General features: G+C 39.2%; 1 protein-coding gene across 1 annotated transcript in view; it reads right to left on the bottom strand.

The window, feature by feature from the left end:
* Positions 1-357: 357 nt before the first annotated feature.
* Positions 358-15,549, bottom strand: part of GARS1 (glycyl-tRNA synthetase 1) — a 46,232-nt gene continuing 31,040 nt past the window's right edge. Inside the window, exons 11-17 of the mRNA XM_045495215.1 lie at positions 14,092-14,199; positions 13,131-13,276; positions 8,435-8,520; positions 6,542-6,651; positions 3,151-3,244; positions 2,276-2,466; positions 358-673 (exon numbers count right to left, since the gene is read on the bottom strand). Coding sequence (XP_045351171.1) covers positions 548-673; positions 2,276-2,466; positions 3,151-3,244; positions 6,542-6,651; positions 8,435-8,520; positions 13,131-13,276; positions 14,092-14,199 — 861 coding nt within the window. The 3' untranslated portion in view covers positions 358-547. The remainder of the gene's footprint in view (positions 674-2,275; positions 2,467-3,150; positions 3,245-6,541; positions 6,652-8,434; positions 8,521-13,130; positions 13,277-14,091; positions 14,200-15,549) is intronic.

The raw sequence follows: 15,549 nt of genomic DNA, 5'->3' as shown, positions 1-15,549 counted from the left end.
AGAGAAAGAGTAGGAACAGCAAATCTAGAGAGACAGAAAGTAGACAAGTGGTTGCTCGGGGCTGGGAATGAACTGTGATGCTAAGTGCACATGTAACTTCTTTCCGGAGTGATGGAGATGTTCTAAAACTGGATTGCCGCGATGGCTGCACAACTCTAAAATACACTAAATAAACGTCACTGAATTGTGGACACTTAAAACTGGTGCGTTTTATGGTATGTAACTTTTACCCCAATATGGCCGTTAATTGAAAAACATGTATCAACTGTGTTTAACATTAAGCATGAGCATGTCTACCCAACGGTGGGAAAAACAGCTCTACTCAAAGTGCAGACACATGAGCAAATGGATTACAAGTTTGTTCAGAATTCCTTCGACTTTAATTGTGGGGTAAGGTCAGGCAGCCACTGAGGATAAAATGCAGTCCCCGGGAGCAAATGCGATGCTGTTTATCAAGTGGACATGAGAAGAGCTTTTTTTTTTTTTTTTTTTTTTTTTTTTTTTTTTTTCAATTAGGGCAAGTGGTCAGAAGTCGCCAAAACTGTCGTCATTCCTCGATTGTTTCTTTTTTACCAGTCTCTTGCCCTTCAAAGACAGGATACCTGGCCTCCACATCGGCCCACGTGATGCTGCCATTGGCCAGATCGCAGACCACACTGGGCAGTTCAGAGACCTGCAGTAACAGGAAGGAGAATTCCAAGAATCAACCGACTTGAGTAGACTGTCAGAAAGAAAATTCACCCTGAACTCAGGAGAGCCAAATCAGTGTCTAACTAATGACAAGGTCCCTCTACAAACTGGTCCCCACAGAATGTTTTTCGTCACTCTCACGGAAGCCTCCTTAACTATACTGACTTCTCTGCCGGGCCTGCGTTCATGCTTTTCCTCCCAGCCCGGAATGTCTACCGGCTCCCCCTGGATAACTCAATCCTCCCCCAGAGCCCTTCCTAATTATTCTAAATTTGTGTCACCTGAAGCTACTCCAGGTGTTAAATTTAACCCTAAGAAGAGGAGCTCGTCAAGGAACACGAATGAGCGGAGACTGGCAAACTGGAGAGCCCCAACCAAGGGGGCCAGCTGTTCTTCCGCCATACCCAAACACTGGCTACCACACGGCAGAAGTTCCTAAACTGAACGTGCATCAGAATCAGCCAGACCGTTGGAACAGTCGTGCCCACCCTCTATCCATCTCCAACCTCCCAGCCCACCCTTCTGTTTCAGCGGGTCTGGGGTGAAGATTTTGCTTATTTAACAAAAGCCCAGGTGATGTGGAGGCTGCTGGTCCAGGGACCCCATTCTGAGAATCACTATCAGATGGGAATGTAGGTCCAGAGTAGCCAGAACTGGTTTTGTAAAAAGACAAACCAGAAATGCAGGACTTACAACTTAGACTATAAACTCCTGTGGAAAAAAAGCAGTCTTTTACTTTTGTTTTCCCAATTAACTCTCTGTAGCAAGCTGAGCACACAATACGTACTCTAAATAAAACCTCTGCTAAAAATTAATAAAGGAGTCAGGCAGTTGTCAAAGTGGCTGTTCTTTCCTTCCCCTTTCATACTTTTCCTATTATCCCTATCATCCCTTCTCATTAAGTAAAATTACTGAACCATTGTTGGCTGTTTTGAATAGATTAACAGGAAAAGTTTAGACATACACATGTATACATTTATAAAGAGATATAAAGATAAAATGTCTAAGCCCCCCACCCCCACCCAAGCCTGCCAATAAAACTATGGAAGCAACCACTTGGGATCATACTTCTCTTGCCCAAATAAACAAACAGCTACATAAAAGCAAACTGCTGGAGAATGAGCCCAGAGTGAGCCAAATGGTTATAAAATATTAGATAACTGTTAACGGCATTTTCATAATTAAACCAAGGGGATTTGTGAATCTGTGCTCTGATATAAGCCTATGATTAAAATTCAAATGAAAAAAAAAGAGGGGGGGAGCATAAATACAACAAAATCCAGCTCAAATCAGAAGGCACCAGTACACATTTCTAAGATTAAAATGTCTGGGCGCTTGGGTGGCTGAGTAATTAAGTGTCCGACTTCAACTCAAGTCGTGATCTCACGGTTCATGGGTTTGAGACCCGCATTGGGCTCTGGGCTGATAGCTCACAACCTGGAGATTGCTTCAGATTCTGTGTCTCCTTCTGTCTCTGCCCCTCCTCCACTCACACTCTGTGTGTCTTTCTCTCTCAAAAATAAATAAACATTAAAAAAATTTAAAAAAAAAAAAAAAAAAAAAAGCCAAAGAGAAGGCCAGCCACCTCTGCTCTAATCTGCCGCATGGAGTCTCGGTCCCGCAGAGTTGCCGTGTGAGGGGTCTTGTTCACCGTATCGAAGTCGATGGTGATGCCAAAAGCCACACCAATCTCATCAGTCCTGGCATAACGTCTTCCAATGGACCCAGAGGAGTCGTCTACTTTGTGAGAGACGCCGTTCCTGGTCAGGGCTTCCGCTGTCCAAAATACAGTAAATTAAAAGTAAAAAATGGAGAAAGTCCCAATATCAACTAAATGTCGTCATACAAGCTCAGGAAACTTATAAAAGGAACCGAGACAAGAGAGCAATAAGTAACAGTTGCAAAAGAAAGAAAAATCCCCAAAGTTTCCTACGTGGCTTGCTGGAGCCCAACCCCTCAGTCCTACCTACCTGCATCTCAAACAGCTGCAGGGCAACAAGTATCCAATCAAAAGCCAAGGCCAGGAGGCCCTGTCCAGACTCCACCACCTCTACTTGTACGACCCCAAGCAACTCAATGAACTCTTCCCATTTCCCAACTCTGAAATAAGTGGACTGCCAGAGGGCCAGGAGGAGCCCTTTCAGTACTGTGGGTCCAGTGGATGCAGACCCCCTCGGGTTGTTAACACTCACTAGGAGCCCCTGATGGAGGGAGCAGCACTGAGGTCAAGAAGAGAAGCAAGGATATTTCAAATCTGACACTTGGGTCCTACCCTAACTCAAATGCTAGGAGAAAACGTCCTGAACAAGCATCCATCTCTTAGAAGTAAGAGCAGAGGCTAAAATCACTTAGATGTGTTCTTTATTCGACATGTATTTTTACTGAAAAAAAGATACACTTCCTAAAACTGAGTCTACTTGACAGTGTTCTCCTGGAGATTACCCGATTAGATTTGCTTACATAATTCCTTGACAAATGGCATGAACTCCTGGTTTTGGCTCAGTGGCAGGACCGAACATTTGAATGGAGCTACGACAGCAGGGAAACTGAAGAACTACATGGTTTAAAAAGAAGAACATCCAAATACATTAGTTTATAAACATCACTGTCCAAACTTCATTATCAAAATACCAGAAAACATGACATGAAAAGCGGTGTGACAAAAGACAGAAGACAAGATAGAACCAGAAGGATCTGGTTTGCAGCTCTGAATTCGAACCGCCTTAGTGAGCTCTGGATCTTGGTTTCTTCATCTAAAAAGCACATATCTACCATCTGCTCTCCTTACTTCACAGGTCTGTTATAAAAAGCTGAATGACGTGAAGCATTCAGAAAGCTACCATAGGGGCGCCTGGGGGGCTCAGTCGGTTAAGCATCTGACTCTGGATTTTGGCTCAGGTCATGATCTCACGGTTCCTAAGTTCAAGCCCCACAACAGTGCAGAGCCTGCTGGAAGATTCTCTCTCCCTCTCTCTCTGCCCCTCCTCCCCTCATGCGCATGCATGCGCGCACGCTCTCTCTCTCTCTCTCTGTCTCAAAATCAAAAAATAAAATAAAAAACAGAAAGCTACTATATAAGATGGTTATTTTTTGGTACCACATAAAAGCCTTACTTCTTTCTGTGGAACTTCCCTCTAAATCATCAAATAGTAAAGAGTGCCAAAACACAAGATCCAATTCTGTCCTTTAAAAAATTCAGCATAGCCAAAGGATCTATGAGTCTTAGTGACCAGGTAAAACAGACAAGCTTAACTACCTCACAACTGTATATCCAAAAGAAACAGTATAAAACAAAAAGAGATGTTTTGTATATCTATAATAAAAAGTACAACCCTCCTAAACTGCTCCTGAAATAGGTTTCAGAGTTACTCAGAAATAAAGAAAGCAAAGATATTTTGTGGAAGGCAAACTAGTCTACCATTTTGAGTTGGAAATAAGAGCTGACCAATTTTTCAATAATATTTGTATAAAAGGTCCATGGCAAAGCAAGAATATGGAACACAGAATGAATAGGTTCCACAAAAATAAATGACATGGGTTCCAGCTAAGTCCCTCAAAAGCCTATTTAAATGCTAAGCAACTGTGACTATCCCGCTGTAAGTAAACCCTAGACTCCATGGCTGCCCAAATCCTAGAACATTCACATTCCTCTTCTTTTTTTTTTTTTTCTGAAAGAGAGGGCAGAAATGATTGAGGAGCAGAGAGAGAGAGGAGTAGAGAGAGACTCACACGAAGGGCAGAGAGAGAGGAAGAGAGAGAGAAGCAGGGCTAGAACTCACAAACTGTGAGATCATGACCTAAGCTGAAGTCAGATGTTTAACCAACTGAGCCACCCAGGTGCCCCTCTTCTCAATCTCTCTCTCTCTTTTTAATGTTTATTGATTTATTTTGAGAGAGAGAGAGAGAGAGAGAGAGAGAGCAAAGGAGGGGCAGAGAAAGAGAGGGAGAGAGAGAATCCCAAGCAGGCTCCGAGCTCAGTGTGAAGCCTGATGTGGGGCTCGCTCTCACGACCGTGAGATCATGACTTGGGCCAAAATCAAGAGTCGGATGCTTAACCACTGAGCCACCCAGGCACCCCTCCTCTCCTCTATCTTGTGATAATTCTATTTAATGTGAGAGAGAAGCGAGGACCTGCCTTTATAGAAAAATAATTTTTTAAATCTCACTGGCAATGTTTTTATACCAAACTTATAGGAAAATTGATTAAGGGACTATGTGATAATAGTTTAGAAACATTTTTGGCTTCCCAGAACCTACTGAAATTTCTCTTCATGAGGGTACTCTATGCCATTCATAAAACATGTCACTAATTTATTCTTGCTTAGCTCTTATGAAATTTCTTTTTAAATTTTTTTTTTTTTCAACGTTTATTTATTTTTTTTGGGACAGAGAGAGAGCATGAACGGGGGAGGGGCAGAGAGAGAGAGGGAGACACAGAATTGGAAACAGGCTCCAGGCTCTGAGCCATCGCCCAGAGCCCGACGCGGGGCTCGAACTCACGGACCGCGAGATCGTGACCTGGCTGAAGTCGGACGCTTAACCGACTGCGCCACCCAGGCGCCCCAGCTCTTATGAAATTTCTACTAAAATCCTACTTATATCCGTATTGTTATATTTAAAGGAACAGCTAAAAGATTTTTTTAATCCTTTGATTAGAAAAATAAACAGAAAAGGCTTGCAGCAAACTTGGTATCTAAAAAGAACACTTTCTGTATGCTGCCATGCCTCAAGAATAACCGTGCCTTATATTTACATGTCTGGTGTCTAGACTAGGTTCTGTTGAATGAATGAAAAGCTGTTCCTCAAATGTCAGGAAATGAAGACGCAATGAGGGCAGAGAACAAAATAGTAAGTTTATTAGCTGCCTTATTACCAAGAGTATATCAGACTTTTTAAAATACTGGCACCAAGAACTTATCAGTCTATTCTTCAAGGTTCAATGTCCTAAAAAGAACTAGAGAGTTGACGTCTAACGTCACGTACACTCAGCTGCAGAATGGCCATGCAGGTAAGACTGTTTCATTCAGTTAATTTGATACACACGGTCTCTCCACTCTAGCCAGTCTTCTGATTGATTTCCTGGAAATCTGTGCCTATAAATTAAAGGAGTGTAATTTCTGCAGGCAGTCGCGAGGGAAGAAAGGTGAAGGGAGGCAGAATGAAGAGATAAAGTGGAAGGCATGGAGCAGTGATTCAGAAGCATCAGGGTCAAAAGAAAGCTTGTGGGAGTTAATGAAGACTTCTTAGAAACATTTATCCTTAGCAGAGCTTGAATGCTAGGAGGGCTGTACCGCGGACGTTACTGCCCAATTTACTACCTGTCAATCTCCCGCACTAGAATCGCTTGGGGTTCTTATAAAAAAAATACAGATCCCTAGGTCTCAGATCTGTGAATCAGTATCTCTGGAGGAGAACCTTTACCCCCCAAATCCCCCAATTTTATGCTGTTTCAGAAAGTTCCCTTTAACACTTCACCAGTGCACAGATACAGTTAAGTAGCTTGGCTAAATTCTCTGAGCCGTCCCCTTCTTCCCAATTTTCTGAAAACGTGTACCAGTATCTTCCACTGATGCAACACAGACAGTTCCCCCAAAGTAATATGTTCTGTCTCAGAATAAAGAGCACCAGGCAACTAACACAATGGCATCTAGAATAACCTGCACATCCTAAAGCTCAAGTGAGCTACATAAGAAAGTTTTTTGCTTTGTAAAGAGTTAAGCAAAGAGGAATGTTAACATCACTAAAACATTTAGTAATTAATCAATCATCCAGAGTCTTCTTCAAAATGTACTTCAGGAAATTACATTCTCTGACACTGTAAGAGAATAGTGTACTGTACAACACAACTTACCGTTCTCTGTTCATCTCCCTCACGTACATGGAATGTATGTTCAAATACCGTATACATGATCCTGCCCAGGCCAAAGGAGGGTTCGATTACATTCGGAACAACTTCTTCCACTGCAAACGAGATAGAAATCCAGTAACATTCTCTCAAACCCTGCGTAATGCATTGCAGCTCCTCTCTAAACAAGTCTTATTAGCACTAAAAATACCTATTCTGGATGGATTTGACTGCTCCCGTACATCAGAACAAAAGCAGAACATTCCTTAAAACTATTTGCTGATAGGAAACATGATGCCTTTAAAGAGTGAAAGTGGAGTGAAAAAGTTTTTCACCAAATTTAGTTGTTTATATGGCAATAAAAATGACACAAGGTACCAGAGTATTCCTTCCACAGTATACCACAGTTGGTAAGCTACGATCAACAGCAGCTACTCCATCATCTGCCTTGCCTTGCCGAAAACATTAAAACTCTCGAGCTTTTATAAGACTTTGCTAGAACCAAAGATCTACCACCACAGCTGACAAAACTAACAAAAACAATTCCTACACACAACAAGTATCACATGCTTTTGTGTTTTTATCTTGCTATCTTGATGAGAACTCTTTAAGAAAGCCAAGTTACTGCCATTGTACTTCCAAGGTTCTGGGGTCAAGAGGCCTTCAGAGAAGTTTGCGCAGGAATCTGTTCTCAATCCAAGACATTTACCAGAGACCCCACATGGGTGAGGCTATACCTGTGGTACACATAGGAAATGTATTCATTACTTACTACTCACAAAGAAAACACTGCTAAGCACTGAGGTTAACTGAGCTTAACCTTAGAGAATTTGTTTCAAGGGAAAGGAGATAAGTAGAACCAAAAATTCACATATGCGGAGGAAAAGGGAGGCTGTTTCTTTTGTCTGTGATAAAGAGTAAGAGTAACATGGTAGAAATATGACCAAGGTATTTTCTGCCCATCCATCTGGGTCATCCAAGCAACAGTAAAGTGCAGTTCTGAACCAGCCGCCAGAGTGGTGGCTAAAAAGCCCCAAAGCAAGAAGTATCCCCTGCTTACTCCCATCACTGCTCAGACTGCTTTTATAGCTCACGGAAGCCTGGCTATAGGGCAGGCCAAACACAAATGGAAAAGTAGGCCTACTCTCTCCATTAGCGGTATCTTTTCAAATACCCACCTACTACTCTCAGTTTCCAGAAACTTCTACTCAGCCACAATTAACCATAAGCATCCTTTGTATATTCTCCAAAACACTCATATCCCAATTCATATAATTTGTTCTATAAAAATAATCATCTCCTTGTCTTTTAAAAAAGCAGGAAAGATCATTAATCTAAATGACTTTTAACAGATTAATTTTGCCACAAAAGACAGGAGGGGTAAGTTCTCTCCTTTGCTTAAGAAACAAAAAGACTTTTCCTTAAAATGAAGGAAAAAAAAAAAAGATGGTTTTCATCAAAGAGATATTCTTCATATGCATCTCAGGCCATAGGAAATATAAAGGTGGCATTATAAACTATTTTTCAATATTGACACAATTAAATTTTTTAAAAAGGCAAAAGATAATGCCTTAAACATTCATCAGATTTAGGGTTGTAGCATTAAAGATCTATTTTTCCTCTTCAAATTTTCTGTAAAATGGTTATGTCATAAAACTTAAAGAAAAAAAACTTCAAGGATTGTGATGATTTTAAGTTTATTTGTTTATTTATTTATTTTGAGAGAGAGAGAATGCTCGTGAAACGGGGGGAAGGGGCAGAGAGAGAATCTGACAGAAGAGCCCAACATGGGACTGGAACTGACGAACCCTGAGATCATGACCTGAGCCAACAAGAGTCGGATGCTTAACTAACTATGCCACCCAGGCACTCCGTGTTTAATTATTTTAAGAAATTTACCATGTAGTGTTTTCTGGAATCTCTTCACGTTGACCATGTCTTTTGTTAACTGAAATGTTTTCCCCTCAGTTTCAATAGTGAATTCCCTACAAACAAAACACATCTTGCATTAGTGAAATCATGCATCCTTATGCCTTAATTTAAAGGAGTTTTACCAACTGCTATACTGTTTTCATTTTAAGTGTAATACAGCTTGGTCAACTCTCCAGGTAAAATAGGTAAAGCCAAATTTAAAATATTTCATAAGGAATCCCAAACTAAGTATTATATTAACAATGACACCAAATAATATTGTAGGAAGCACCCAAAAATATGACTTGTCTTATAAAATTCCACAAGTGACCCAATGACTAATTCCTTTTGTTTTGAGATGAAAATAAAGCCCAAACCAATTTTTTTTTAAATTCAGTTTTAGAATAATTACAATGAATTTGTCAGAAACAGGCCTGCTAGCAAAAAGACCACTGTTCTCATTATTGTTCCAACTAATGCAAAAGTGACAAGGTTGTCATCTAATAGGAAGTAATTTTAAAACCTCCACACTATTCCAAAATAAACTTTGACACTTCTGTTGGTGAAGATCAGCTTCAAGAAGTTTAATGATTCTGTCTGATATCCCTCCAAAAATCACTGACTTGCATTGTGTTCAGGTCCTGAGATCTGCCCTTTCCATTTCAGGTTATAACAATTTACCTTTACAAAGCACTTCATTGCAGTACCTGTATTTCAGCTTAGGAGGTATTTCTCACATTATAACTGGTCTGGATTCATCTTGGCTCACAAGCAGCTCGGTGCCAGGAAAAGAGAGCCCTCGTGTGGTTGTCTTTGGAGCTGTATACTTGGCACATGTTGCACTGTGTTTTTGCTAGTCTGTAGCACTGATAATCTCATGCATTTTTTGAGTGGTTTTCACTGATTTCCTTCATTTTTACCATTTTGTCTGAAGTTTGTTAAGTGCATTAAAATTCCATTATATAAACATTATCATATATTCTCTCTGTGAGTACAGTCTAAGTGTAGAGTAGGTAACAGTTATAAAAAAGCTGAAATTAGCAAAAAGATACCCATTACGTAAGAATAATTAATAAAGGAAGTGGTCATGTTTGTGACAAATAATGGTATCTAACTAGTGCTCCAACTTGTCCATTTTAATGGGATTTGATGTTGTTTTAGCATAAGCAATGTTAATTCTGGGAGACCAGAATGTTTTAAAATTTTCCTACTGAAATGGACAATCATATCTTCAACTTGTTATAAGCATTCATCTTAACGACAGTTTTTTTTTTAAGTTTATTTATTTTGAAAGAGAGAGCACAAGCAAGGAAGGTGCAAAGAGAGAGAGAAAGAGACAGAATCCCAAGCAGGCTCTGTGCTGTCAGCGTGGAGCCGGATGTGGGGCTCGAACTCATGAATCGTACAATCATGACCTGAGCCAAAATCCAGTCAGACGCTTAACCAACCAAGCCACCCAGGTGCCCTGTATGATAGTTCTTTTTTTTTTTTTTTTTTTTAATTTTTTTTTTTCAACGTTTATTTATTTTTGGGACAGAGAGAGACAGAGCATGAACGGGGGAGGGGCAGAGAGAGAGAGGGAGACACAGAATCGGAAACAGGCTCCAGGCTCTGAGCCATCAGCCCAGAGCCCGACGCGGGGCTCGAACTCCCGGACCGCGAGATCGTGACCTGGCTGAAGTCGGACGCTTAACTGACTGCACCACCCAGGCGCCCCTAGTTCTTTTGACTAAATGTATGTAACCGTGCAACCACCATCAATCACCCCAAGGCTCCATGGCTCCATTTCAATCCCCTCCACAACAATCAGCAAGTGACATGCTTTCTATCACTATAAACTAGTTTCACCTTTCCCAGGGTTTTGCATATTTGTGTCAGATTTCTTTCACTTAGCCTATTGTCTAGGGTCAAGTATGAAATATATCAGGGTTTGCAGGCCATACATATGCAGTCTCTCGCACTCTTTGTTTTTTTAAGTAACTCCTTAAATGCAAAACTCAATTCTTAGTTGGAGGTCTGTACAAAAAAAATGTAAAAGATTTTTCAAGTGCACTTAAAAAACTGTACTCTTGGGTGCCTGGGTGGCTTGGTCGGTTAAGCGGCTGACTTAAGGTCATGATCTCATGGTTCATGAGTTCAAGCCCTGCATCGGGCTGTCTGCTGTCAGCACAGAGCCTGCTTCAGATCCTCGGTCCCTTTCATTCTCTGCACTCCTCAATAAAAAAAAAAAAATTTTTAAACCTGTATTCTTTGGTTATTAAGTATTCTATAAATGGCAATTAAGTTGATTAAGTGTTTATACCTTTAAACTCCTATTGTTTTTGTTTTGTTTTAAACTCCGATTTTTGTTTTGTCTGCTTACTCTACCAAATATTGAGAGAAGGGAATAGAAATCTTTGACTATAATTGTGGATTTGTCTATTTTTCCTTCTAGTTCTGTCAGGTTTGTTTTACATATTTTGAGGTTGTTTTTAGTTGTATACAGTTAGAATATGCCTTCTTAATGAACTGATCCCTTTAACGTTATGAAATGTAACTCTTTCCGTACTAACTTCCCTTGTTCTGAATTGACTTTGATGTTAATTCAGCCACTTCTAACTTAATGATTAATGTTTGTATGGGAAATATTTTTTATTCTTTTACTTTTAAACCTATTTGTGTATTGTAATCACTGAAAATTTCCTGTAAATAGCACTTAATTGGGTCTTGATTTCTTTAGCTAGTCTGACAATTGATGGCTATTAATTCAAGTGTTTAGATAACTACATTTAATATAATTACTGATACTGCTGAATTTGAAGCTACCATTTCATGAGTTACTTTCTATTTGTCCCATCTTTTCTTTGTTTTTCTCCTCTTGTCTTCTTCTGGAGTATTTTTTATTATTCTATTTTATCTCCCTTATTGGTTTATTAGTTACATTCCTTTGGTTTTTGTATTTTTCCAGGTAATTGCTCTAGAGTTCACCATATGTATTTTTTCAAACTTATCATAGTCTACTCTCAAATAGTATTATGCCACTTCACATATAATATATGCACCTTACAACAGTATATTCCCAATTCTTTGCTCTCATCCTTTGAGTTACTAACGGCACACATTTTACTTCTATATGTTGTAAATTTCACAATACATTATTGTTTTTGCTTTAAACAGCACATTATCTTTTAAAGAAATTAAATAAAATGTCCTTTATCTTACCCATATTGTGAATTGTTGTTTCTAGAGCTCTTTATTTCTTTGGTAGCTAATTTCCACACTTCTGCCTGAAGAGCTTCCTCTAACACTTCACCTAGTATAGGTCTGCTGACAATGTATTCTCTCAGCTTTTGTTTGTAAGAAAGTATTTTGCTTGGCAGAGGATTTTTGGTTGTTAAGCACCTTAAAAGATTTTATTCTATTGTGCTGTGGTTTGCATTCTTATCTTTGCTCCTTTTAATGTAATGAGCCTTTGTTCCCCTGGCTACTTTAAGGACATTTCTCTTCATGACTGGTTTTCAGCAATTTGATTCTAATGTACCTTCATGTGGTTTTGTGTTTATTTTGCTTGAGTTTGAACTTTTTAAATCTGGATTTTCTGTTTGTAACAAATTTGGAAATTTCTGAGCAACTGTATGTATCTTCAGCTATTTTCTCTGTATACCGTCTCTGGGACTCCCAATTACAGATATGTTAGACAGCCTCATATTAATCCAAAGGACATTTTTTCCCCAGTCTTTCTTTTTTTCTATAGCTTCTTTTTGGATAGTTTCTATTGCTATGTCTTTGAGTTCAATGATCTTCCTTCTGCGATGTTTAATCTACTGTTAATCCCATTTGGTAAATTTTCATTTGCAAAACTGCCTCTAGATGTCCACTGTCTCTTTATATATATATTTCCATTTCTCACCTCAGATGTTCATGTTTTCCCTTACATCTGTGAGCATTTGAAGCATATTTATTACTGTTTTAACATCCTTATGTATTTATTCATCATGTTTGTCACTTCTAGGTGTTTCTTCTGACTGAATATGGGCTCCTCAATATGGGCTATGTTTTCATGCTTTTTCATGTGTTTACAAATTTTTTTATTGTTTGTCAAACATGGTACATTTTATATCGTTTAGTGCTGGATTTTGTCATATTCCTTTATAGATTTGTCTCTACTGTTTTTATATTCATGCTTAAAACAATTACAGAGACCACTCCAAAGCTCAAAAAAAAAGAGCAATGACTGAGAGGCATATGTCATTTCTAATTATTCCTCAGTCACTTCTTTGGACAAGTCTCCTCCTCTAAGAAAGCTATTGGGGGGAAAAAAGATCTTTATAGTTCATTTCAAATCTATTTCCAGGCTATAATGCCAAAATCTCAGGAATGACAGTTCTATAAATATAGCCAAGAGATAATACTTACCTGCAAAAAATTTCTAAAGAAACTGATCTCACCCTCTCAGAACCTGCAGAGAGAACATCTCTAACTGAAGCAGATAAAAGTACACATCTTAGGGACGCCTGGGGTAGCTCAGTCAGTTCTTGATTTTGGCTCAGGTCACAATACCAGTCATGGGACTGGGCCCCACACTGGGTTCCACACTCAGCATGGAGCCTGATTAAGATTCTCTCTCTCTTCCTCTGCCCACGCATACACTCTCTCTCGCTCTCCCCAATTAAAAAAAAAAAAGAGTACACATCTTAAATCTTACCCTTTCTCATTCAGTAGTTTTTCCATCTCTGTAATGTAGCACTCCTCACAAATGGTAAGGTATTCCAGCACCAGCTTTGCATCCTTCTTATATGCCTTCCCAATTGCTCCCTTATTGGGTTCAAACTGAACAACATTGACTGTTTTGTATGAAGTAGTCAAGGAATCCAAAAACACAGAACTGCCATACTATGGGAATGATTTTGAGAACAATCCATCGTCGACATAAAACAATGACCAGTTCTCTATTGGCATCCTAGACACTGTTTATACTGACGTCAAATGCAAAATGAAATAACTACCCTCAAAATCATTCAGACAAATCCTCACTCAAAACAGGTAAACGCTGTCAACAGAGATTTTTACAAAGTTATAGTGACATGAAAGGGATATTATCTAATCAGCAACACACCCTGATACACAGCATAAGAACCTCTGCTAACCATTTAATGGACTTCTGAAATGTCTCAAACACAACAGGATCTATTTCCTGTCACTGGCCTAGCCCTGAGGTAAGCTCATAAACTCACTGCCTGGTAAAGAATGGAAAGTTCTACTTTACGGATTTACAGATCAAGTGAACTAAATTATTATTTCACCTACCATTAAATGGCACTCATCTTTTAATAGAAGTAGTACTCACCAGGTGCCCTTTATTTAAAGAGCATGTAGGTGGGTGCAGGTGTGGGGAAATGCATTTTGGAAACAGCTGACAAAAACTGGCCAATACTGTGAAAGATGTTCAGAGCATTTTTCTGAATATGCTTCTTTTAAAGACCAAACATCGGATGGGTGTGTCGGATTAGAAAAATGAGAACAGGAAAGAAGCAATGACAAGGGTAGATATTGCCACAACATCCAAAACATCTCAGTTTATCCATAGAGTGTACAGAAATGGACTTAGCCATTTTCAGGATGTTTACACTTGAGTCCAGAGTTGTTAAAGTGACCAGAAAGGATATAGGCTCTTTCAGAGGTTTCTCAGCTACAAGTGGGACTTTGGTGGCTCGAGCATGACAAGAAAGGTCATAACAGGAACGATCAGCACATCCGACAATCTCAATCCAGCCCTAAGAAGACATAACAGATAAAAACACTTATTACTTACGCTGAGCTCATTCACAGATGCATGCATATTATAACTCTTTCACATACCCAAAGATAATTCAATTATAGCATCTTCATTCAACTTTTATAAATATTTGGAATGGGAATAGTTTTACATATCAGGCAGCTAACAACCCTATAAAATATAATTCACACATATACGCAAAACTGTCTTGTTTTTTGGACAGATTTATTTTGCCATATTGTGAATGTGGGGTAAACTAATATATTCTCGGATTTATTTATGGAAATAAAATGTGAACTTAGACAAAACCAGTAGATGTGTTTCAAATTTGTGACCGTGATTCCAAATGAATCTGGCAAAAACCACTACTCTCTGAGGATGAAGTGTCCACTTGCTGTCACAGCTTGGCATCATGTGGCTGTGCTAAACACACACCTCGGCTGGCCATGAGCGTGGGCATTAATGTTCAATTCAGTTTCCTATCCAACAAAAGAAATCTCGGTAAAGAGCAGGTAACATTTAAGTCATAGACTAAAACTTCACAGCATTACCACCACAGAGATGTCAGGGTCATTTCCTGTTAATATCTATGATACTTTTCAAAAGCACAATCTACATTGTTTTCAAAGACCCTTAATAACCTGTTATTTGAGTAAGATCTAAAGTAAAAGGCTTATTTTAGTAGATATCTAGTTAGTCCTTCTCGTATGTAGTTTTTGGCCTTTGATCCAAAGAGAATGGAAAAATGCAACCATCGCAACCATAAGCTTTCCAAGCACATGTTACCACATGGGGTGTGTGGACTAAAGAGGGCAAATATAAACCTCATAAGCTCAGAAGCCCCAATACATAACCACAACAACAAAACAGGAATTAAAGAGAAGAACGAAGCCTAAAAGCACGTAACTTGATCATCTGACATTCACGGAACATGTCAACATATTTACACACTAAAAGGTAAAATTGTAAAAACATGTCTGAGGATGGCAAGCAACAATTCTGGGCTAGTGCTTACCTCTGAGGAAGGAGAAGAAAAGGGTGAAGCATTAGAGGTCTCAGCAACTTTTTTTTTTTTATTGAAAAAAATAAAATATGAAGTACACAAAAATAAAGTGTTAAAAGTCTTTTCTTGAATGCATACACCATCTAGTTTCTACTGAGCAGACTGTTGTACTGACAGAGGCTTCAGATGGGCAGGGAAGCTCTTTACCTGTTTCATTTCCCTGATTTAAGTGAGGGAGAAACAACTCTCCTTTGTTCTAGGCTGCAATGGATCAACTTGAATAGGGTTTTGGCACTTCCTTTCCTTTCTACAACATGCTCAGCAAATTGCACCAGGTCACTACAG

Source organism: Leopardus geoffroyi, chromosome A2 (assembly GCF_018350155.1).
Source record: "Leopardus geoffroyi isolate Oge1 chromosome A2, O.geoffroyi_Oge1_pat1.0, whole genome shotgun sequence".
Taxonomy (NCBI): domain Eukaryota; kingdom Metazoa; phylum Chordata; class Mammalia; order Carnivora; family Felidae; genus Leopardus; species Leopardus geoffroyi.
This window is presented reverse-complemented; position numbering and strand designations above follow the sequence as displayed.